The sequence below is a fragment of the Thermobia domestica genome, chromosome 7 (assembly GCF_964235325.1).
Source record: "Thermobia domestica chromosome 7, izTheDome1.hap1.1, whole genome shotgun sequence".
In the NCBI taxonomy this organism is placed as follows: Eukaryota; Metazoa; Arthropoda; class Insecta; order Zygentoma; family Lepismatidae; genus Thermobia; species Thermobia domestica.
In genome coordinates this window covers 37,064,905-37,088,121 of record NC_137460.1, presented here as the reverse complement: position 1 = coordinate 37,088,121, position 23,217 = coordinate 37,064,905, and the positions used below count along the sequence as shown (strand labels likewise).

Here is a 23,217-nt window from a genome sequence, read left to right as displayed (position 1 = left end):
AACTTCCCTAACGGAATTTCGGCTGGTATGGTAAGTACCAGAATAATTTGTTTGTTTCTTGCAGGTTTGCTGGATTCCATGCTCTTTAATATCAGATGTTCGAAACTAGTAAGGTAATCACACACCTATTCTTTGATAAACCAAGGTGGCAGATAACTCATGCGTAAGTCCACATATCAAAGAAAGTCCGAAAGGGGCTACAGGACTTTAAATAAGGAACTCACACTTACAGGAATGGCATTATAGAAATTTATATATATATATATATATATTATATTTTTTTTTATCTTAGCTCTACCGACTTTTATCTAAATTTCAGTAATTTCTATTATTTTATTTGGCATATCTTTTGAGTTTCTTTAAATTTGGATGATACAACATTCCTGTAAGTAAAGGGGTAGTAAGAGAGAGATTTACATATGAGTTTCATACAGAGATTTCTCTTTTCCTCCCCTGCACTCCACAACTCTCAGGCCCGAACCTCATCTACGTTAAAAATTTGATAGAGATTGATCGTTTGGTTCAAGAGTTATTAAGTTTGATTTATTTTTAACTCCTCCCTCCCCCTCTCCTAAATTCTATCGTCAAAGTGAATAAATAATATATTGCTTTGCATTTGTTGTATTCCAAATTTACTTTCGTTTTTAGACTCAACAACTTATTTTATAAGCAAATTGAGTAAGATTAGCTAGCTGCTTTCTGGTACTCTATCGTCCACTATATTGGGCGTCTTATTATGTTTTTGTCTGTCCTTTTTGCACTGTTCTAGTTATTTTTGAAGTTGTGAATTTTGTGATAAGACATAAATAAAGCTTTCGCAAATTTAATTTCTAAGACTTTTCAGCAACATCTGGGTTTTCTTTTTTCCTTCTTTCTTTTCTTGTTCTTTTGTGTGAATATGACAATGCTCCGCAAAACAAATTAATTTTATTTATACGATGCTGTCTGCAGACAGCAAACGTAACACATTGCTGCTTCTGTTTCACAATATACAACAATGAAATTTAGATTATCTTGAAATTGTCAGATATTGAGAATCTGTGCGGAACGGTACAGAACGAAGCAAGGATGGATATGTACTCGGGATTGACCGTCGCCTTGCACCATTCAATTGTTCTATAGATGTCGTTAGTATTGAATAGTATGGCTTTAAATTTGATTCGGTTTACACTTTGTGTCTAATTTGAAAATTTGTCAAATTGTGTTTGTCCGTGTATAGGATAGGTAGTGATTTTTCGGTAGATGTAAATGAACTTAATTTCAATGATCGAAGAATAGAGATAATTTCGAAAATTGTAATTATGTATAGTATTTAAATGGTAGAAATATCGCTCGCTTGACGTTTTATATTTTTGAGTAAAGGTGAGTGTATCGCAATTTTTAAATCTAATGTATAACATTCATATAATCTGAAACCTTAAAATGCGAATATTATTAAATGTTACTGTCTTGTTTTCTTGAACTGAGACTTATGTGAATTTATATTGTTAATTTTCTCTTCTATCTGAAAAGTGCAAGTGGTAATTACTGCATTTAGTCCACCATTATTAATCAATAATTAACAGTAACGCCGCAGATAGTTGTAGGAAAACTAATTATCAGCGTGAGAAAATAAATAAGACCAATAACTGTAGTATTCCCTAATCAGCACGCACACACACACACACACACACACACAAAAAAAAAACCTAAACGCCACAATAGTACAAATCCAATTTAGTAAATAGGCCTGCATACTTCAGCATTAGCGCACAGTTACTGTTGTAAGTATAGGCTTAATTCGATGTGCTGGCTATTGCCCGAAGATAACTGCAACTAAGATACTATAAAGGAAGTTTTACAAAGAAGTAAGGTGTTTGATACCCATGTAGGCACCTATTCCGTTAACCCCTTCCAACTTTTCAGCATAAGTTAAAAATGTGCAATGCAAAGAATACAAACCAAGTTGTGCTAGATTGCCACTGAAAAGTATGATTGCAACCAGTTCGCTGCAATGGAGCCCCGAAGAGGCGATACGTTAGTATACTGGGCATATATTCCGAAGTTGGGCGTCCGCTTTTGCCACGTTTATTCGGTGTTATCTTCTTTCCACACTTTCTGCAATTTGTTATTAGGTTCATTAATCTGTGCTTTTCACAAACTTTTAAAAGATTTTGCTCGTTATCAACGTATTGCTTCACAAATGTTAAAACTGTTAGTAAATTCCCCTTGTACATTCGCCATGTTGATAACATAAATGCTCGTTTCTTTCCCACAATGCAACTGTTCGGTTATCTTGCGCCAAGTAGTTCCCTCCGCTCACCGTATAGTCCCATGTTTATAACCGCTTATATATAAGAAATAAACAGATTTTTCGAGACTTGTATATTATCAAGCACACAAATGATCAAAGTATCCATATCTTTCCTGTAAATTTTAAAAATTTTGCTGGAAACGGACGCCCAACTTTGGAATTTAACCCGTATACTGTAGTAGCCGCTATGACTCCATCGACATTCGTCTTTTGTCAGTACTGTATAGGGCAGGGGTTTACAACTTGGAACAATGGGCAGGCCAATCACAGAGCACTAAATGGCGTCGCGGACCTCACTGTAGGTCTATCATTATTACGACAATTAATAGTATAGTATTAAATGATGGAACATATTCATCGTAATTGACGTCACAATAACACAAAACAACTGTTATACTGGTAACCAAAATATTTACTCACTCAAGAGGAGCAGAATAATGTATTTAGAACTTTGTCGGTACATCTAGTAATCCTTATACCGAGGGAAATTACCCCCAAGTGCTTGTCTTCACCACGTTTCGCACTGTGTGATCAATGGAAAATTTCCAGTTCACTCTTAACAGGTTTTGTAAAAAAGAAAAATTATAATAATTATTGTTTTCAATAACTGACCAGCGGGTCGGAAGACAGGATTAGGTCGGCTGCATATGGCCTGCGGGCCGGCTGTTGCATACGGCTGGTATAGGGCATGCTCTCTCCATAATAAGGTAACGTCCGTCATTGGAAAATAGATTTATCACCAGTATACCTAACTAATCACTCATTTTTCCTCCTCTTTTTCCATCATATACTGTTACAACTACATTCATTAATTCTTTCCGATAAGTTTTCATAGTTTTCAGTTATCACTGTGGAACTTTTAAGAATTTGGCCCGCTGCGTACATGTCTTGTAGTTTGAACACTGAAATATCGATTGTCAGGACTTGAAAAATTTTGCTCGCAATTACTAGGTAGCCAATACCATTTTGCAGTCACAGTATTTATACAAATAAAGATCATTTTGCGACACAGTAAACATATCAATACATTTTTTGGGTTAGCTTTACAACGCCTGCTCCAGAAGGTATACTCACTCAGAAACGAGAAATTACACAGTAATAATTTTATGAAAATGGATCAAAACTAACTTAACCTTAAGCTAACCCGTACCTAACCCCTGCCCTACTTATTTATATCTTACTCTCCTCTACTATACTTTTTAAAAGGGCCCTACTTATCGATGCGCAGCTGGAACGTATCTTGTAAAGTTTACCCCATTTTTTATTTTGTTTATTGACATGTCTCTTACCAATAAAAGAAAGAGTGACATCGGCTGTCTAATATTGAATTTCTTGTGGATATGTAAAGCTGTATGGAAAATGGACAAGATGGGCAGTTTTAAAAGGGCAATAGCGTATGGGCGAGTATCATTTACCGGTAAGATTTTCATTCCAAATGTAAAACACAAGTGGAATCATGTTTGCGTCGAAGCTAAACTGCTGCAGCACTAACGCCACTCTTTAGCGGGAAACAACAACAAAATTGACAAAATTACTTAGCGGTGTACAGAAGCTGAGAGTCGAATGAAAAAGATCGTTCACGATGGTGGTGCATTGCAATATTACATTTTTTTAAAATTTGTTGTGTGGAGTGAAACACGTTTTTGATTGATCGGAATTTACTTGCCAAATGTAAACAAGTACTCGTCACTGGCGAGCAGGCGAGTGAATTTTTGAAGCCCTGCCCTGATTGTCCACTGTTCTAGATGGATCGAAATGCTCTAATGATGAGCCATCATCTTAATAATCATTAAATGATTAAGGATATCTAATTTCACTGATAACTTCAAATTGTTCTCTGTTAGGTTGATTACGCTAAACCTTCTCTCATAAGAAACTCTTGATGCAAGTGACACTGCCACTATAGAAATCTAAATAAACAATTGCCTAAAATCGAAAATCTGTTTTTAAGTTTCTCTAAAATTCCAGCTACATGTACTTCATCTCTCTTCAAACCTTTTTGAATTATATCGTTAATGAAGAATTGTTTTGTTTTACTTTTTCCAAGTCCATAGTAGAACTCGTTCGGAATTAAATATGTTTGAAATTCAAGGTACATTGGAAACTTAAAGACTTTAAAATCTATCCAAGCACACAAAAACAAAAACTATTGATAGTTAAAATTATGAATACTAACGTCAAAATATGTTAAGGGTCAGTTGCCATTGAAACCTGGGTCCTGGGTTTTTCGAGCCCTGTCTATAAAAGTGGGACGTTAATTCGGGATATCTCGACAAGATTGAACTATATAATTTATATGGTTTACCAAACATTGTTAGAGTCATCAAGTCGAGGAGACTCAGATGGGCAGGTCATGTAGCTATGATGGAAGTAAATAGGAACGCTTTCAGTCTTAACTGGGAGACCAATCGGAAAATGACCATTTGGAAGACTTAGGCGCAGATGGGAGGACAATATTAAGATGGATATCTGAAAAATAGGAATACAAAGTAGAAACTGGGTCCAGTTGACTAAGGATAGAAGTCAGTGGAGAGCTTTTGTGAACGCGGCATTGAACCTTCGGGTTCCATACGATATAGAGTGAGTTGGTTATCTTGACAAGATTAAAATTTTGTGGATAAAATGTTATGTTGAAAAGATGGAGTGTTTTAAAAATTCTGTTTATATCTACTATTGACCGTAGAACACGAACATAACACACTATGTTATATGATCAATACTATGTAATTCTCTATAAGCCAATTACTTTATATAGTACAGATGAGAACACTGTGTATGGACTTCGTGAGCAAATTGTAGTTGCTTTATGCACTCTAAATGGATTACCGCTCTTTCCATTCTACTCAGTAGCGTAACGCAAAAATGTCGCCCTCCCCCGCAGGATTAGTTTTGAGCCCCCTTTCCCATGCCCATTAACCTCAAACTGTATTATTTCTCTGTAGAAGACAATGGATCCATGGAATGTAATAAAATTACAATTAAAATTAATACTCACCGAAAAAGGCAAAAATTGTTTTCCCTTAACCTTCGAGTGCTAAGATGAATTTTTAAACTGATTGTGCTAGAATGGATGGATTTTCACCCAGAGCATATTTTTCTTTTCTAAAGTAAATAATGTTGTTCAGAGAAATGGATATTTCCTATTCAACTCACTTTTTGTAGCCTATAGTTCTTGGCATTTGCTTCGCGGGGGCCCCCAAACCCTGCGGGCCTCCCCGCACTGCAGGCTCCTCAGTTACGCCACTGATTCTACCCATTTTTCCTACCCACCTACGTTTGATCATTCCGTCTCAAACATATACTAGTGGCTTGCAGTACCAATTACATTTCGAAGAATGAAAGCGTGTGATCAACAGAGGATCGGGATTTTTCGGTGCAATAGAATCGTAGAGTTCAATCAGAGACGATCATTGGATTTATCCAAAGGGTTGTCGTATATATCACGTGATATAACCCCTATGTATTAACGTGGAAACATTTACACAAGTGTTAACGTGAGGGGGGGAGGGAAACCGTACCCGGGGTATTGTATTTCTATTTCTTTTCTAGTATTTGTCAAATGATAAATATCTCGTCGATAGTTGATCGATTTCACAAATCCGCATTGATAATATCCAATAATTTTATCTGCGTAGGGTGTCAGTCTTGCTAATAGAATGTTTGAGAGGATTTTATAAGATGTTGACAGAAGAGAGATACTTTGATAGTTATTACAATCATTGTTGTCGCCTTTCTTGTGAATTGGAACAATGATGGATTCTTTCCACTCTTGTGGCAATTAGAGAGTGGAAAATAAGTTTGTGTATCCTGTTCCTCCATTTTCCCCTCTAGTTAAATTAAACTCAGCTGGAATTTCATCTACACCCAAAGATTTGTGTTCCTTTGTAACAATTTTCATTTCTGTTCGGTTGAGCTCAGGAATATACGGTTCTGCTGTGTGCATTTTCCTTTCTTCACAAACCTTAGTTTTTGGCTGCGTATTAAGCAGATCCTAAAGAAATCTTTCCACGTATTCAAAATGCTATCCGCATCACTGAGAATTATTCTGTCGGCTTTCTTTAATATATAAGCACGAGGTTATAACTTTTCATATATTCATTGATTTCCTTATACATTTCCCTTGTTTTTACTATTATCTTAAAGTTCATTTGTTCTAAAAGTTTTGGAAGTTTCCTGCCTTATGTGAACGAAATTTTATATCATTCGGATTTTGTAGTTAACGCAGTTTTGCCTATTTTCTCCTCTCTGCTAGTTCAGTGCATTCCTGGTCGAACCATGGTTTGTTCCTATGTATTTTCACGTGCTCCACTTTTTGTTTTGGTGAAATTTTAGTGCTAGCCCTAATTTCAACCCAAGTATCCTCAACACTAGCGCATTCCGAACATTCTAAAACCGAGAACATGCTCGACACTTCAATCAGGTGTTCCTCTCTCACCTAGCTCTTCTCTAATTTTTAAAAATTATTCCTCTCCGTTTTCAGACATTAAATATTTCCTTTATTCAACGTTAGGCTAGTTTTAGACGAAAGCATTTATCGTAGCATTTCTCGTAGCAGATATGCTGCCAAATATCTCATATTATTCTATGGCATCAAAAGTATATTGAGCTTTTACACGGTAGCATTTGATAAGCATTTTGTCGTGACGTAGCAAACAAATCACTGGAGAAGAGCGCAATTATGGCTCAAAAACTAAAAACAGATATTTCAGTCACTATTTCTTCTAAAGCCCTTTTTTGCATATGCTTATTATGATACAAAGGACTTTTAACGGTGCAGTTATACTATACAGATCCATAGATTTTAAAATTTACATAAGAAATTTCTAATATTTTAATAGAGTAGTGTATAAGTAATGGAAATAAGGTGTGCACTTACATCTGAAATGCGTATTTACGTGGAAATATAGAAATTAAAGTCGAACCTGAAGTGCACGTAATCTTCAATAAGCTGCCCTAAAATTTTGCAAGTCTGTAATTTCCCCATTTTCTATCGAGAACAGAACCAAACCAACCCCTTCGGGGCTTCTAACCCGTTCCCACTACTGCTGCTACTACTACTACTACTACTACTACTATTCCAACTACTACTACTCTTACTATTACTACACCTACTGCTACTGTTACTATTACTAAGTACTCCTACTTCTACTTCTCCTCCTACTACTACTTACTTCTACTACTATTACTCTTAGTACTACTACTACTTCTACTACTACTAATACTACTACTCCTACTACTACTTACTCCTCCTCCTCCTATTACTATTACTTATACTATGGATCCGTATAGTAAAACTACACGTTGCCACCTGCTAAAGTGAACCTGCACCGGAGAATGCAAGAGCACACCTCAGAAATGATTGCTGAAGGTACAATAAATGAAACGAGATTAAAAAAAAAAAAAAAAATCTGTGTAGATTCGTATAGTGAAACTGCACGCTTTTAACTTTGTACAAACAAGGATGTTCCTCATATTTATTAATCAACATAATAATCAACAATCCAACTCGTTTTTCTTTACTACAATTCAATTTCCCACACAAAACAAAGAGCATGGATTGACACAAAATCTTTCGCTTCCTTTTAACACACCACGGCGCTGCAATCGGAGCAATAATATCACAATTAACAAATTCAACCTGTTAATACCCACTCCACCCCCTCCAAAAAAAAAAAAAAAAAAACTTCAAAATTTTGGATCGAAATGATAACCTTAATGTGATCATAAGCAAATTGTTAAATCATGTTTCTCAGTACATACCTAGTTTCAGAATTGGCTATAAGATCTCCAGAACAGAGTATCATTGAGAAAATGTGGTTGGGAATCATGCATAACGAATTTATTTTCCGCTCGATCAGGTCCGCTAAAACTGTGTTCAACTGTGATCTGGAAGAAAAAAACATACAATGCAGCAACGTTCCTTTTCTTTTTCAAGTACATACTCGCGTATTAGGTCAAATAAATATGTTCTCCATGTGTCGGTTAATTACAAATCGAAAATGCTTCGCTTAAAAAAGGATTGTTAAAACTACATTTGGATAATTATACGCATAGAAACGAAAAATAGCTGCATTAGAAGGGAAACAATTTTTTTTTCTTATGATAATTACATTTTTTTTAGTAATAATATAATTGGAATCAGTGACACTATAGACGCTTCACTTAAAAAAAAAAAAAAAAAAAAAAAGGGAAATTACTAAAGATCTACATCTATTTTCTCAACAATTTCTGTAGATGATTACACAAAAACGAAAAATAGTTGCATTTAAAATGGAGATGGGGGAAACTCGCAAATTCTTCTTGCATATTTGATGGAATACGTGACGTTTAGTACAGTTATCAAATGTTACAAAGATTCTTTAGTCGTAAAATATATTGTAAGAAAACAAATTGGCAGCTGAAAATGAGATTTAGAAAAAAATCCAACATTTCAGTTCTTTAAAAAAGGAAAAAAAGCTAACCCTTTTTAAACTCTTGCATTTTTTAAAGAAAATTTTGACTTTTAGTTAAGTGGCTACTGCTTCAGTAACTAATCATCCGAATACCGTGATTCATACGTTCTTCTTTTCAGAATGAAATAAGATTTCAAATGATACCATACACATATGTGCGTGATGTACAGGAAAAAGGAAATTTGGCGTAAAATAATAAAAAAAAAAAAAAAGAAAAAGAAAAAGAAAAAATAACGTCCCTTCAAAAAAATCTTACTTTGTTGAGCTTTGCGTCTTCTGAAGCGGGCCCGGCTACAGGTACTTGAATGTAATCTACCTTGGAAAAGATGATCCATATGTAATGTGTGTGACAAGTTTAATTGTAATATCTAGAATAGGTACGAGAGAATAAATATTTCTCAAATCTGTTCGACAATTCAAATCAGGTACTGTCGAAGAATCGAACCCAGTAACAAGACAACATTCTTATCCATCTGGTATACCACGCATTACAGACAAATGGCACCACCCAATTACCATTCGCTAATAAAAATACTGTAAATGCACTTAAATAGCAGATAAAACAACACCCACTTCCCTTGTTAACCTTAGAACTAAATCATATAAACTTTTCTGCATGTAAGGAGGCGAGTGGAGTCAGAAGAGGGGAAATGCTGTAATCAATTCGTAATATATACTCATGAATTGTAAACCTAAAGTACCTATAAACAATACTGATAAACTTTCTTTTCCTTCCACTTTTGCTAAGCAAAGAGACGAATGTTCTACGCTGCCCCAAAACACGTGACTTTATTTGAAGCCCAAACTTAAAGGGACATCATTTTATATCGTCGAACGCAAAGAGCTGAAAATTCATTTTGTTTAACGCAGGGCATAAAATTTCCGGTCGCCATTGGCGACTACAAATTTAAAGCTGGCGACCTGTATTAACTCACTGTTTCGTGTCTGTTTCGCACGAAAATAATTGTCACTGAGTGGGAGAAAACGCGGAGTGTAAAGTCTTCACAACGGACATGGAAAGTGAAGTCTTCACAACGTTGTAATTCGCCCCTCCTTTCCCACCCTCAACCGAAATGGTTTGCCTCATAATTTATACGTGAGAGATACTGACGACCATCATTTTTGGATGGGCGAGTGCATCTGCCTTTGAAATTTTGCGCCGTGGTTTAACGTCATATCCTCTGAACATAAGACGAGAAAAATCACTTTAAAGCAAACATATAGGTTCGATCAAGCAAGCATATAAGGCTTGGTTTGAGAACAGAGTAGGTGATGGGTAATGCACAGACTTGAGTACAATCGCGGGTCCGAACACACATTTTCAGTCTGAAATTAAAGTTCAGCCGCTCTATCAGACTCTGACTGCTAAGCATATGTATGCAGCAATCGTACAGGTCAAATTTAGGTATACTATTGGAAATCACTGTTTAAAAATTATAATTCTCTCGCTAATTTCCTTATTGTCTTCCAAAACATTCGCACTGAGTGACATGACAATACCCAACTTAGCATAGATGAAGTTCAACGCGGCCTCCAGAAGTGTTGAAAATTTTCAACTCTTTCAAGTTTTATGTATAAATACAGCTTCCAGATATATGCCTTAAAAACTACAGTGCAGAAAATAAATCAATCTATGCTAGGTGATCACTAAAAAGCACGAATGCTATATGACCAAGTTAGGCTGATGGGCCTGAGCTGGGGTGTGTCCGAAGGATACTGCTTTTGTTAACAGTACAGAAATACTCCGCCTGCGGAATATAGTACCTAATACAGTCATCTTTCACATGATCTCACTTATTTTCATCGTCGTAAAGCATTTGTATTGATTTTACACTAGTAACGTACGTTTGTAAACATAAAATACAGCTGTATTACGTACTATTTAATTCTGTCGCCTGCAAAAATTTATTTGTTATAAACATGTCTTTCCATGCTGCGTATTGAATTTTACTTGTAAGTTTTGAAAAATGCGGTATCTAACTTTGACCAGCGCAACAGCAGTATTGTTACTTCATGTTGCTGTGATATACACTGGATAAGAACAGACTCATGTTGCTGTGATATACACTGAACAAGAACAGACTCAAATTGCTGTGATATACACTGGACAAGAACAGACTCAAATTGCTGTGATATACACTGGACAAGAACAGACTCATGTTGCTGTGATATACACTGGACAAGAACAGACTCATGTTGCTGTGATATACACTGGACAAGAACAGACTCGTGTTGCTGTGATATACACTGGACAAGAACAGACTCATGTTGCTGTGATATACACTGGACAGGAACAGACTCATGTTGCTGTGATATACACTGGACAAGAACAGACTCGTGTTGCTGTGATATACACTGGGCAAGAACAGACTCATGTTGCTGTGATATACACTGGACAAGAACAGACTCAAGTTGCCAAGTGTATTTGTCTGGAATTTCAAGAGTGCATCCATTCTTTGGAGCTAGTTAGAGCTGTATGAATGTATGCAGGTTTCTTCCTTCCGACCGTATCATGAATAGAATAACATAAATAGAACTTCACCTGTAAACAGGTTCCCAGATTTTCCAGTTCCATCAGAACTGTCATTGATTTCCAGACATCCCGTCAAGATTTATCAAGGTGATTATTTGAAGTTAGGCCTAATCTGATTTTTTAAAGTGAATATTATGCAGTAGGAAAGTAAACTTATTTGTCAGCATTCTTTATTAGTGTAGAAAATTATAATCACTAAAATGTGCAAGTGGTACTGCCAGATTGGATCTGCGTTTCAATGATTCTTTGTCACCTTCTTCATTTGTGTATTTTTAAGAAACTACACATCTTGTAGAACGACATGATCCCCTTGTCATAAAGTAATGTTATGAATTGGTTACGTTCAAGAGCAACTTGAAGTACAAAAATTTGGAAAATTATGTTGCAAAGTAGAACTTATTATGTGGTACTACAAAAAGCGTAATTTCTTAAAAATACACACATGAGGAAGATAACAAGCGATCATTGAAATGTGGAGTCTATTTGTCCTTACCTTTTGAGTGCTTTGAGTAAAATTTAAATATTTAATTATTAATGTTATAGCATCCAATTACGTCGTTAAGTTATGCTTGCTTACTTCTCTATTTTTCTGTTCTTTTTGGCTCAGATAATTTATTCAATTCAGTTAGTGAGTTTTTTTGGATAGATGTAACAATTGAAGGTCTATTATTTGTACTTTTCATTCACGTTTGATGCTTTTGTAATTTTGTACTTCCCTTACACTTCCTCATTACCGTTACAATTTGACGATTCCAGCCTTTTCCCTCGTTACCCAGAGAAAGTGAATGACAATCCCTTTCACTTCCTCATTACCGTTACAATTTGACGATTCCAGCTTTTCCCTTTGTTACCCAGAGAAACTGAATGACAATCCCTGACACTTCCTCATTATCCTTACAATATGATGATTCCAGCTTTTCCCTTTGTTACCCAGAGAAACTGAATGACAGTTCTTTCTCTCTGTTCATGAAGACAATTTGTTGTTTCAGTGATAAATAAATGGCCAACGTGTGGGATAGACTCTCATCTCCTAATCGTACTTCGCGTAAGAAAATAGTAGGAAAACGAATTCCAGTTTCCAACATAGGAAGAGCTTACAAAGACTTAGGGAAAGCTTGGAAAAGTATAGATGAGTTGAAAGAAGGGGTAAGTTGGTCACTTTTGGAATCCTCAGTTATGTGGCACTAACACTACTACTTTCTTTCTCCACTATTTTAATATTACTTTTGATAACGCTTTTTCAGGAAGTTGTTTGGAGGCTGATGTGAATGATAATTGATTATTGCACGTAATATTTTCTTACTTTCTCTGTATACGTATATCATTCAATATGTAAGATTCCCTAAGCTACTTGCAATTTTATAAATTGATTCGCGCTTTGAAACAGTCTGAGAAACTCAATCCGTTGGACTATGGTTGCATAAAGGAAGGTGGTATTTTAATTCCGCAGGTAACAGATAACTCATCGGAGCCTGAAGACTTTCCTAAGCAACATAATTGCCAGATGTGCTTTAGAGAATCTGTATGTCCCTATAGAAAATTGGAAATATTGCGCTGTGACTCTTGTAAATGTAAAAGCACTAGTTTGGACCAAGGCAGAAACCCTTCTCGTAAATAATATTGTTTAAGTCTTTACCTCGACTCGGAAAGATTTGCAATATTCATTTTAATTTTTGGCACTGTTATTAATTTGTGTCAGTATTATTCACTACGACGTATTTGTTTAGAAGTACATACTTCTTCTATTTATAAAAATATTTTTTTCTCTTCGAATCCGCTTTTTTATAGCTTGTGTCTGAAAATACGTCATTGTTTTATTTTTTTCAAATTACATTATAATTTAGAACTATGAGATTTACTTTACAAAGGAGTAAAATGAGCAACCAGGCTGTAAATTCGGACCACTGGGTACGGAGATGTACTTAGACAAAAAAATTTAGCAATTTGGCGTCAATTTTTAAATATGGCAACCAAACGACTATGATCTGGATCATGTGACCGTTTTTATACTAGTGTAGGTGTTTAACAAACCCCACAAGAAAACTTAGGGTACATAAAACTTTGCACGTGAGATGGGCTAGCGCCTGTAGTACAGATACATTGCTAGAAGGTAAAAACGGCGGAAAAGTTAATTTTGTAACAACAAAAATCATACATGCTATTAATTTTCCTTTAATATATAGCCTAGTTTTAAACTAAATGCAGCATGGTATATACCATTTTAAAGCTTATTAAATTCTGCTTCTTTTTTGTGTCTTATTAAAATGTTGAATTATTAGGCACTTTCGAGAAAATTACGAAATATCTTCAATTCTACTTTTTCTAATTTTTCGGGAAAACTGCGCAAATTTCGCGAAAGTACAACAATACAAAATTATAGAGTATAATTTTATCTTTCCAAAGGAAAAAAGATGATCAAAATCGGTCCATAAATGGCCTGGTTACGAGCGTTTAAAGTTGGTCATGATCCACCATCTTGAATCCAGTATGGCGACTAAACGGCCATGAACCAGATTACGTGACCAAAAGAAATTAACTCCCTTTTAAGTGGGTAGTAACATCCAGCAGTCAAAATGAGGGCACATATAATAGACACGTGACATGGGCTAGCGTCTAGACAATTTTTGCTCTTAACATTTGGGTGCTGTCCATACTCTCTCCTGAATGTTCGTTGAACTGTGACGAGAGATTTTGTTTCATGATACCATAACACACACTTCGCTTTCTGCTGTGCGAACGCCATTTTTAAACAATTGACTGATGCGCTGCGGTCAGCTGCAGTAGATGGTAGCACAGACTGTGGCAGAGTCTTGAAGTATCATTCAAGCGATATTTTCAGACCATATGTTTCTATCATTTTTTGTGTGTTATTAGGGAGAGACTTTATGTCCACCCTGTATCTTAATGTTATTGCTGTGTACAAGGCTAGGATATAAACTAATCAAATAATTTTCAATGCTACTAACGTGATAAAGTAATTATAGATGATTTAAATAGACAAATTCCAAAATATGGTAATAAAACTATAGACAATAAAAGCCCGTCGGTGATCGTCCGCTTCTCTTTAGTTCCTAATCTTCGAAATTGCGATATTTGTGCGTACGGCAATTCATGGGCTAATTCTAACAACACCTTTCTGAAGGAAAGGACATAAACTTACCATTTCTTGATGTCTAACGTCAGGTACTGAAAGGCGGTACATCACGCACAGAACGTCAGGGAAGTTTCGGAAGGAACTAAAACATAAAGAATACGGGTGGAAACACTATAGAATAAAACCAAGGAAAGAGAAATGAAAGGAGATTGTGATGTGAACTAGGGTCCATGAAGAACAAAATGATTATAACGATAAAGTAGTTCACCGTAGAGGCCCGGCATGTAAAGTGATAATATACTCATGTTGCTAAAACTCCAACTTGTCGGTGAACATAGCGAAGTGTTAATTTGTTGAATACAGTATAAAAAATGCACATACATATGTAGCCGTTAGTATATGTAATAGTCATGAAACGTCCGGTACATTCCTTTATGATTTCGTTATTAGTTTTTTTTGTTTGCTTATGTGTTCACTCTTTGAAGTTTCCTGTATCCATTATTTATTATTATATAGACTATCGTCAACGTACAGAGTACTCTCTGAATTCTGTTTATTTGCTAACTCTTTCATATGGTTTTCTTGTATTGCTGAACCTTACTGTTTTTAATGACGTACTCTGTACCTAAATATCTGCACTATTGACAGATGACATGTTCAATGTTCATTCTTGTAACCGAGACTAATGTCTTTAATTATATTTAAAATCTTTACAGGTACTAAACTCATTCCATAGTTGAATATTCTTCATGTCTTTTCTAACTTGTATATTAATTTCTTTGTTCTAACTACGATAGCGAAATTATATAGTTAAATTAATATTATAAGCTGAAGAAGCTAGTCCTGACGAAGGTAGTATCTCGTTCACTAGATTCCGATATTTCTGAGGTAGTTGAAGCGTGTTATGCATTTACAGAACAATTATCTTCACTGCAACTCTTGGGCTATTTCGACACTACTCTCACAAGATCCGAGAAATTAGTGGTATTATCTTGTTACAACCAATCCAGATATCCTCTTCTCACGGAAAGAAAGACATTACACAGTTTACTAAAAACTGAACTTTCAATAACTGACTTATCAATTTAACGTACAGATTAAAGAGGTATCTGTAGTGTATTATTATTAATATTATTAAATGGCTTTTGTTTACCAGCAAACGACTTAGTTTGGATATTCGTTTGACAGAATCAGGCAAAATTAACAAATAAAAAATTGTGTACGAGTTCCAGTCAGTGCTTTGTGTTAAATAACTAGTAAAAGTGTCAAATTGTATTATGTGAAAATTAAATATTAGTTTGTTTATACTTGTAATGGACTAAAAGTAATAAAAATCTATCACTGTTTATAATATCTGTGTGACAACAGCATAATACATCTGCATCATCCAGAAAAATTTTGAGTAATATCAAAAAAAGTTTTCGTGTTCCAATATTTAAGAGTGCAACTTCTGTTACTGATAATATCGAGTGTGATATTTTCCATAAGTAGAAGCTTTGCTTTGTTATAATTAAATATAAACTAATTATTTGCTGAGCAAAACTATATATTTTCGTTAAAATTCAACACGTGTTACAGTTTCGCCAACTAACTCTTTGGCTTCATCAGACACTATGTGATACAGGATAACTGTACAAACGTATATACATACAACAGCTAATGAAGCCAAAGAGTTAGTTGGCGAAATTGTAACACGTGTTGAATTTTAACGAAAATATATAGTTTTGCTCAGCAAATAATTAGTTTATATTTAATAATATCGAGGTATTTGTATATAAGTATTATTACTAGGAAAAATGTTTTTGTTTGACATTTCTGTACTATATAACCTTGATTGGGATGCCATATGATGAGTTTGCTTTAGGTACTTGAAGAGAACGCTGCTGAGGGAAATGGGAGTTTCCATTGAAAGTTTCAACAATTACTACAGACACATATACTAAAGTTAATGAAGTTAATACGGTAATCCAGTTGTTCCCAGTTACAGAGTTGCAGACCCCTTTTTTATTTTTAAGACAATATACGGATCGTACACCTTTATTTTGGTCTGTGCGTAGTAGTAGTATTAGTTGAGATGTAAATAGCAATATTAAGAGTAATTAAATTATTCTTATTATTTATTATTATATTTAAGTATTCTGCCTTTTCGCAGGTCCTGGGACTAATGAGGGTTTTTCATCTTAATTTTCAGTTTGGGCCTGGAAATGTTTCTTCCATGTTTCTCGATTTTCAGCTTCCTTTTCAACTCCCAATAGTTTTTTTTTTTTTTTTTCCAAATCATCGATCACTAGTGTTCTTCCTATTCCTCGCTTCCCTTCCATCTTTCCTTGTAGGGCGGTATGAAGAAGACAATTTCTTCGAAAAGAAAATATATATTTATGCTATAACTATACAACATATAGTTCATACAGGGGGTCCATGGCATTATTTACATGTTTTATAAATTGTGTGAGATCTAAATAATCTCACGAACCACCAATCGGAAAGGACTGCGGTAATGTATATTATTGGTGTTCAGACACTTTAAGTAAGAACAAATACGTAGATACATTAATGCATTCAGTTGTCAAAAGAATCATCAGAGCTAAGATATTTTGTAAAATTACTTTCATATAATTTTTCGTTTAGAGCTTTGATAGTATGTAAGATTACTTTCAACGGAAGTACGTAGAGACCATTTTTGTTACCTTGTACTCTTCATTGATTTCTTTGCTTACGACATTTTTTGAAAAAAATAATGTCAAACTTTTCATCTTATTTTATCTCAACTTTCTTTCAATAGCTACGTTTTGAAATATTTTAGTCTTAGAAGGACTTGGATACTATGAAGCCTTCAAGCATTGTAACATATGAGTATATTCGTGTTTAACTTTCTCTTTTTAAATTATGTTTTTATTTTTAGCTACAGAGAACAGAACAAAAACTTCGACAGTATGGGAGAGAGAAGTTTGTGGTGACAGAATTTGATGGTTTGGAGGAGGACATGGATCTAATGAAGACTGGTAAGTACTTTTTTCCTTTCTTTTTCATCTTGTTATTAATAATTTTTGTGCTGAAATTAAAAAAAAAAAAAAAAAAAAGTTTTAAACTTGAATGTGCGATTTGTTTTCTTGCAGTGCTGTTTTATTTTGCCAGGCGCAGTCATTATCGAAGTCAATGTTATTGTAATGTTGTTTGAAAATTGAGACTTGTATAAGAGCTTTTTGTTCATATGCAGGGTGTCTATTGGTCACGAAAGTCATGAAAAAGTCACGAAATTTAGCTTTTGGGTCATGATTTTTTTTTATCTGTATAAATATAAGCACAGACTGGAAAATTTTGTTATATAAAACGTCAAAATTCACCGCCAAAAATGTCTATGGGCGGTTGTAGACGCTACCAAATCGGAAGCAAAGCATGCTTCTATCGCATCCATGAAAATTCGGCCGAATTTGCACCCGAATTCGCTCTTGAGAATGTTACAAAAGTTTATGATTTTTAAAAGGAAAAGTCACGCAAAAGTTACGAAATTTCATTTTGAGATTTTAGTGGACACCCTGATATGTTTTGCGTTCTATACGTTCCACTGCGGTTTCTGAGTTGAAGTGTGGTATATTTGTACTCACGTTCAAGATGAAATTAAACAGCGGCTTCTTTCAGAGGTTCTTTAACAGTAATGTATATTTGCATCGTTTCTTTTATTTTTGTATTCAGGGTAGAAGTATTCTAATGTATGCACTAGCTTTGTATGAGAAGAAGAAGAAAATAATTAATGTCATGAATAATGTTGATTTTGGGAATGTTTAGTTATCAATTTTGTCACTAAGATGAAAGGTACAGCTACTAGGTACTTGTTTAATTGTTAATAAAAATAGAGTGAATATAACGCAACATGTTGCCATATCATATAGATAATGCATTACTGTAATGCAAAATTGCTAATTATTGAAAAATAGAGTGAATTTAAGCAGTTTGTATTAGTTTTTTTTTTTTTTTTTTTTTTTTATAAATATGAAGATTAATAAAAGATTTTAACAAAACGAACTAGTGTGACATGATAGTTCCAGACTGTTATATGTAGAAGATAGTCGGAAATACAAGTGTATGTTTTTCTGAAAATTTATTGCGTGTGGAACAATGTTGTTACAATAAACGCAATAAGATTTGTTTGGTTAAGCTTGACTGGAATCACAGGGTAACGAAAAAAATCCGGAAGGCCGGGAAAAGTCAAGAAATTGGGGAAGACCTGGAATAGTCAGGGAATTTCGATTTGCTAAGAATAAAATGGAAGTTTTAAGACTATTTCAGAGTGGTTGCGCGCTTGCTTTTAATTGATAACTTCAAACTTAAAAAAATAATGTGTTTTTCACTACCAGTGTGTAACAAACTTGTGGTTATTTGTTCTGTAGTAGTTGTGGGCATTATCTTTTCCTTTCACATGTACAGTGGAATGTCATATTGGTGAATCATCCACAAAATGCAGTTGGATCAACGATCCAATGTGAAATTCATTTCTTTCTTTTTTTGTTCCTGTTAGTTTCAATTTTATCGGAGTTTCCTGTCCTGTAATAAGTGAGGGTAGATTATCACATGAATTAAAGGATTTTGGAATATGGTTGCTCGTACTTGACCGTGTGTTTTCATTGTAATATATTTTAATTCACAAAGAGGTTTATTTTGGAAGTGCTTATGAGTTCACGAAAATAGTTGTATGCATTGGATCAATATTCAGTGGATAGCCGGGCTGCTATCGGATTCTTGATACTTATATATGGAATACGGTATGTCTTAGTTACCAAAGTATACTTTCTTAAACTTCGTGCTTACAATTCAACATTTATTGTTATGCATGTATTGAAACATTTAATTATTTTCTGTCAATAATTATACATTTGTAATAATTTAATTATGATGATTCGTCTTATAAATTCTAAATAATATTGTTTATTCTTATCTTGAAATTCTGACATTAAAAATGATGCAGCAATTTGCCACCAATATTTATGATATGAGTTCAAATAAAGTTTCAATCTGGGGGCGCGGTGGCTCAGTGGTAGAGCGTTCACCTCCGGTGCTTGAGGTTCCTGGCTCGATCCTAGTTCGCGCCGTGTGGACTTTGTGGTAGACAAACACCGTGCTCGTGGGTGGATTTTCTCGGGGTTCTCCCGTTTCCTCCCACTTTCTTCATTCCACCGTTTCATCCATTTCTCATCCTCACCGCCTCCCTTAGCCTAATCGGTATAAGCGTGGGACGTAAAACTTAAAGATTTCAAAGTTTCAATTTCCCTCCCTTTAGTCATTCTTTTAGGAAAATTTTATATGGTTTTTCAATGCCAATATGAAGTGTTATAGATAGATAGGTAGACGAGACGTGTTTCCAGTACATTGTGGAAGTAACAAAGTTTCATGATGTGTAGTTCTTTTTTAATGTTGATATCTTCATACCTTTACTGTACGAAAAAATCTTAAATGGGATCTCCATCATATTCCTGTGTTGCTATTCTTCACTTTGTTTTTCGCCAAAATAGGTGCGAGCGGTCCTAGGTTCTATTCTTGGTGTAGACACTCCTTTGAGAAAGTGTGAAAGCTTTTTCAGGGTGTCTATCGGTCACGAATGTCACGAAAAAGTCACGAAATCAGAAAACGGTTATGAAAGTCAAGAAAAAGTCACGAAGTTTAGCTTTCGGATCACGATTTTTTTTTTTCCTGTACAAATCTGAGCAGAGACTGGAAAATTTTGTTTTATAGAACGTCAAAATTCACCACCAAAAATGTCTATGGTCGGTTTTAGACGCTATGAAATCGCAAGCAAAGCACGCTTTTATCGCATACATGAAACTTCGGCCTTCGTTCTTGAGACTGTCCTTCAACTGGCATCATTGAGCAGTGGCGATGTAAATTTCATCGCATCGCCGAAACTACCTATGCTTCTAACGAGTTTATTCAACTGTGAGAAGATACCAAGTTTTTATTGCTCCAGGGAACAGCCTTTGAAAGTAGAGAAAGATAAAGATAAGTGCTAAAGAATATAGGTACCGTTATTAGTTTTTGAATGTTATAAAATTTCATGGTTTGGTAAAGAAAAGGTCACGAAAAAAGTCACGAAATTTCATTTTGGAATTTTAGTAGACACCCTGTTTTTAAGGCCAGCCGTCCAACTGAGATTTTCCTGGGTTTTTCTCATTCACATCTGGTAAATGCCGGGATGGTACGTAACATACAGGTCCCAGACCGCTTCTTTCCTTTCCCAGTCTTTTATTTCTTCCCTTTCCTCAGATAGTGTGATCGCCAAGAGACGTCATCCGTCATACATGACGGGCTAACATGGTCATAAATGTCGAAAGCCCAGAAATCTAATTCCTAATCCTGATCCTTTTTTGCCAAAATCCTTGGGATTTGGAACAAGGGAAGCAAAGAGGTTACTTTTTACTAACAGTACATTATCACGTGTTACATTGAATAAAGGAAACTGATCCAAACAATGGATCATATTTCAGTTTGAAATATTGTGCATGTTGATACTAACTTAAACACAAATTGCGCGATATTTATTTTGTAGTATATAAACATCAAGTAAGTGCGTTTTTTTTTCTTTCTTGCGTTTCTCTCTCTATTCACATTCCTTTCGTTCTTAAATCATTAACCCAGCAATTATTATCTCATTCGTGGGACGTTAAACTAATGCTTTAATGTGAAGTATAAATGTTAAACAATTAGCTTTCGTCTGTCAATAACCGTAAGGCACCTTCGGGAACGAATTTCCAATGATTGACTTCCTTCACCCGAGTAAATTACGTTCCGGGACACAATTTTATTTTTCTCAAGCTGTTTTCTTGTCGCTTTCTGGGGTGGAAATTTAGTTTCTTTTCACGTTGATATTCTAGTACAAATTAATGAAAACTATTAGAAGAAATTCCGATAAATAAATAGCAACCTGGGAATTGAGTGTAAATTATCGTCTATTAAGCTGACGATTGTGTGTAATTATGTGTTTTAGTTGAACAGTTTCATCTCTTTATCTTAGAAACTTAACAATGTTTAACTCTAGACTGAACACAAAGCTAACTTTGTTTGAAAAAGAAAAAGAAGTAGTAAATCCAAGTTTATTTATGCAGTGGATCGAGGCCGAGTACATGTCAGAAAAAAAATATGCAATCGCGAACAACAGGCTTTTATTTACGACAGCATATTGTTGTATACAGAAGCAAACTGGGAGGGAGAGGGACAGCTTTCTGCTGGCCTAGTGGTTGTGGTGTTCGGTGAATCCAGTATTTCTGTGGAGATAACAAGCATACCAAGTATTCGAAGTAGTAATGGTCGGTTTCCAAGTATTCCAAGTTGAGTCCTTCCTAGTTGTTAGATGATTCTTTATCATGGATTCAGGAAGTATCAGGTGATTTTTTTTCTTTCTTCCTGCAACATTTACCGGAGTGTTTATTCTCTGAGTAACATGGACGGCAAGCGATAGCAAGTTACATGAAAGGTAAAAAACATATTGTAATATCCCACATGATTTTGTTCATAAAAAATGACACATGTTTCTATTTACGAACACCAACCATGTGCACCTTACTGTGGATTACTGTGCTTACTATGGCAGACGACAAAACAACAGCGACACCACTGCACAGTGGGCCAGAATCAGAATCTGACTGGAAAAAAGTAGTTTTGGCAACTACGTCTAATCTACATTCGAACAGCACAGTTGTGTTAAGTAATAAATAAGGTTTCTTGCTGCGTATCAGTAAACACGGATAACAGCATATAGTGGCGGCAGCAGCACTTCAAAATTGATAGTTCATTATCTGTTTTATAGCGCGCTGAATTGGGGTAGTATGAACGTAAGGTTTGCGGTTTAATTGCGCATGTGAAAAGGCAACGAACGATCGCAAAATAAGCTATGAGTAAAGGTATGTATATGTACTTGCTGTTTGACTAAAGTTTTGATTGATTGGTTTACGTTGCTGTTCTGTAGAAGCATTTCTAGAGAGTCGAAGTATTCACGTATTGAAGAACTGCTATTGGAAATTGAAATTGAGATTTAAAAATGTACGTTCATGTCTGTATTGAGATCTTTCGTCATGATGTAGTTTGATATATGTATTTTGAAATACAGTTGTGATCTACTGCCCGTTCTTGCCCGATTTTTATATTTATCGTCTTTTCAGAGTTAGGTGTAGCGAGCCGGATACGCTCTTCGTGACGTGAAGAACCTGTACGAGGTATTGCGTTCTAAACCATCACTTTATAATTATGATACGAACAATTATGGAATATAAATTCTTTCTGTGGATGTTCTTCGCAGTGTGAGAGTGACTTTAACCCGAGAAAGCTAACGTGTCGTAAATTTTACGAGCGAGTTGTATTATTCTGATGCTCACTCCCCTCGCCCGGCGAAAATGGACTCGTCCGCTGAGTTCCGTTCTCTACTAAGCCTGCATTGTTGGGCAGTATCTACTTTGCTCAGTTTCCGGCTGTATTTCTATATGAACTCGTTAGCCGCTCGTAAGATTTACGATACGTTAGGAATAACGCTTGGATTTTTGTATTGTTTACTATTATTTTCTACTTCTAGAGTGAACTTACAGATACATTTTAGTGAAAGTATTGGTTTTATTTTATAGTATTTATTCAAGGAAAGTTAAAAAAAATGAATCGGACGCGTATTGATGGCAGTGACCTTATCGAGACTTATAATGCAACGAAAGGACACATTGATGCACTGGACCAAATGTGTGATCAGATGTGCAGACGTAAGACCAAATGATGGCCCTTGTGTGTCTTCTTTGGGATGATAAACATAACCCTGTTTAATGCATACGTCATTTATGTTCAAAACGTTGTGAAAATGGGTCAAAAGCCTCAT

The 23,217-nt window shown here is 35.1% G+C and overlaps 1 protein-coding gene across 2 annotated transcripts in view; it reads left to right on the top strand.

Moving 5' to 3' along the window:
- Nucleotides 1-1,134: 1,134 nt before the first annotated feature.
- Nucleotides 1,135-23,217, top strand: part of LOC145690007 (uncharacterized) — an 865,423-nt gene continuing 843,340 nt past the window's right edge. Inside the window, exons 1-3 of one of the 2 annotated variants that reach the window (XM_081764482.1) lie at nt 1,135-1,362; nt 12,268-12,424; nt 17,275-17,374. In XM_081764482.1, coding sequence (XP_081620608.1) covers nt 12,278-12,424; nt 17,275-17,374 — 247 coding nt within the window. In that variant the 5' untranslated portion in view covers nt 1,135-1,362; nt 12,268-12,277. The remainder of the gene's footprint in view (nt 1,363-12,267; nt 12,425-17,274; nt 17,375-23,217) is intronic. The other variant, XM_081764484.1, reaches the window with a different exon arrangement.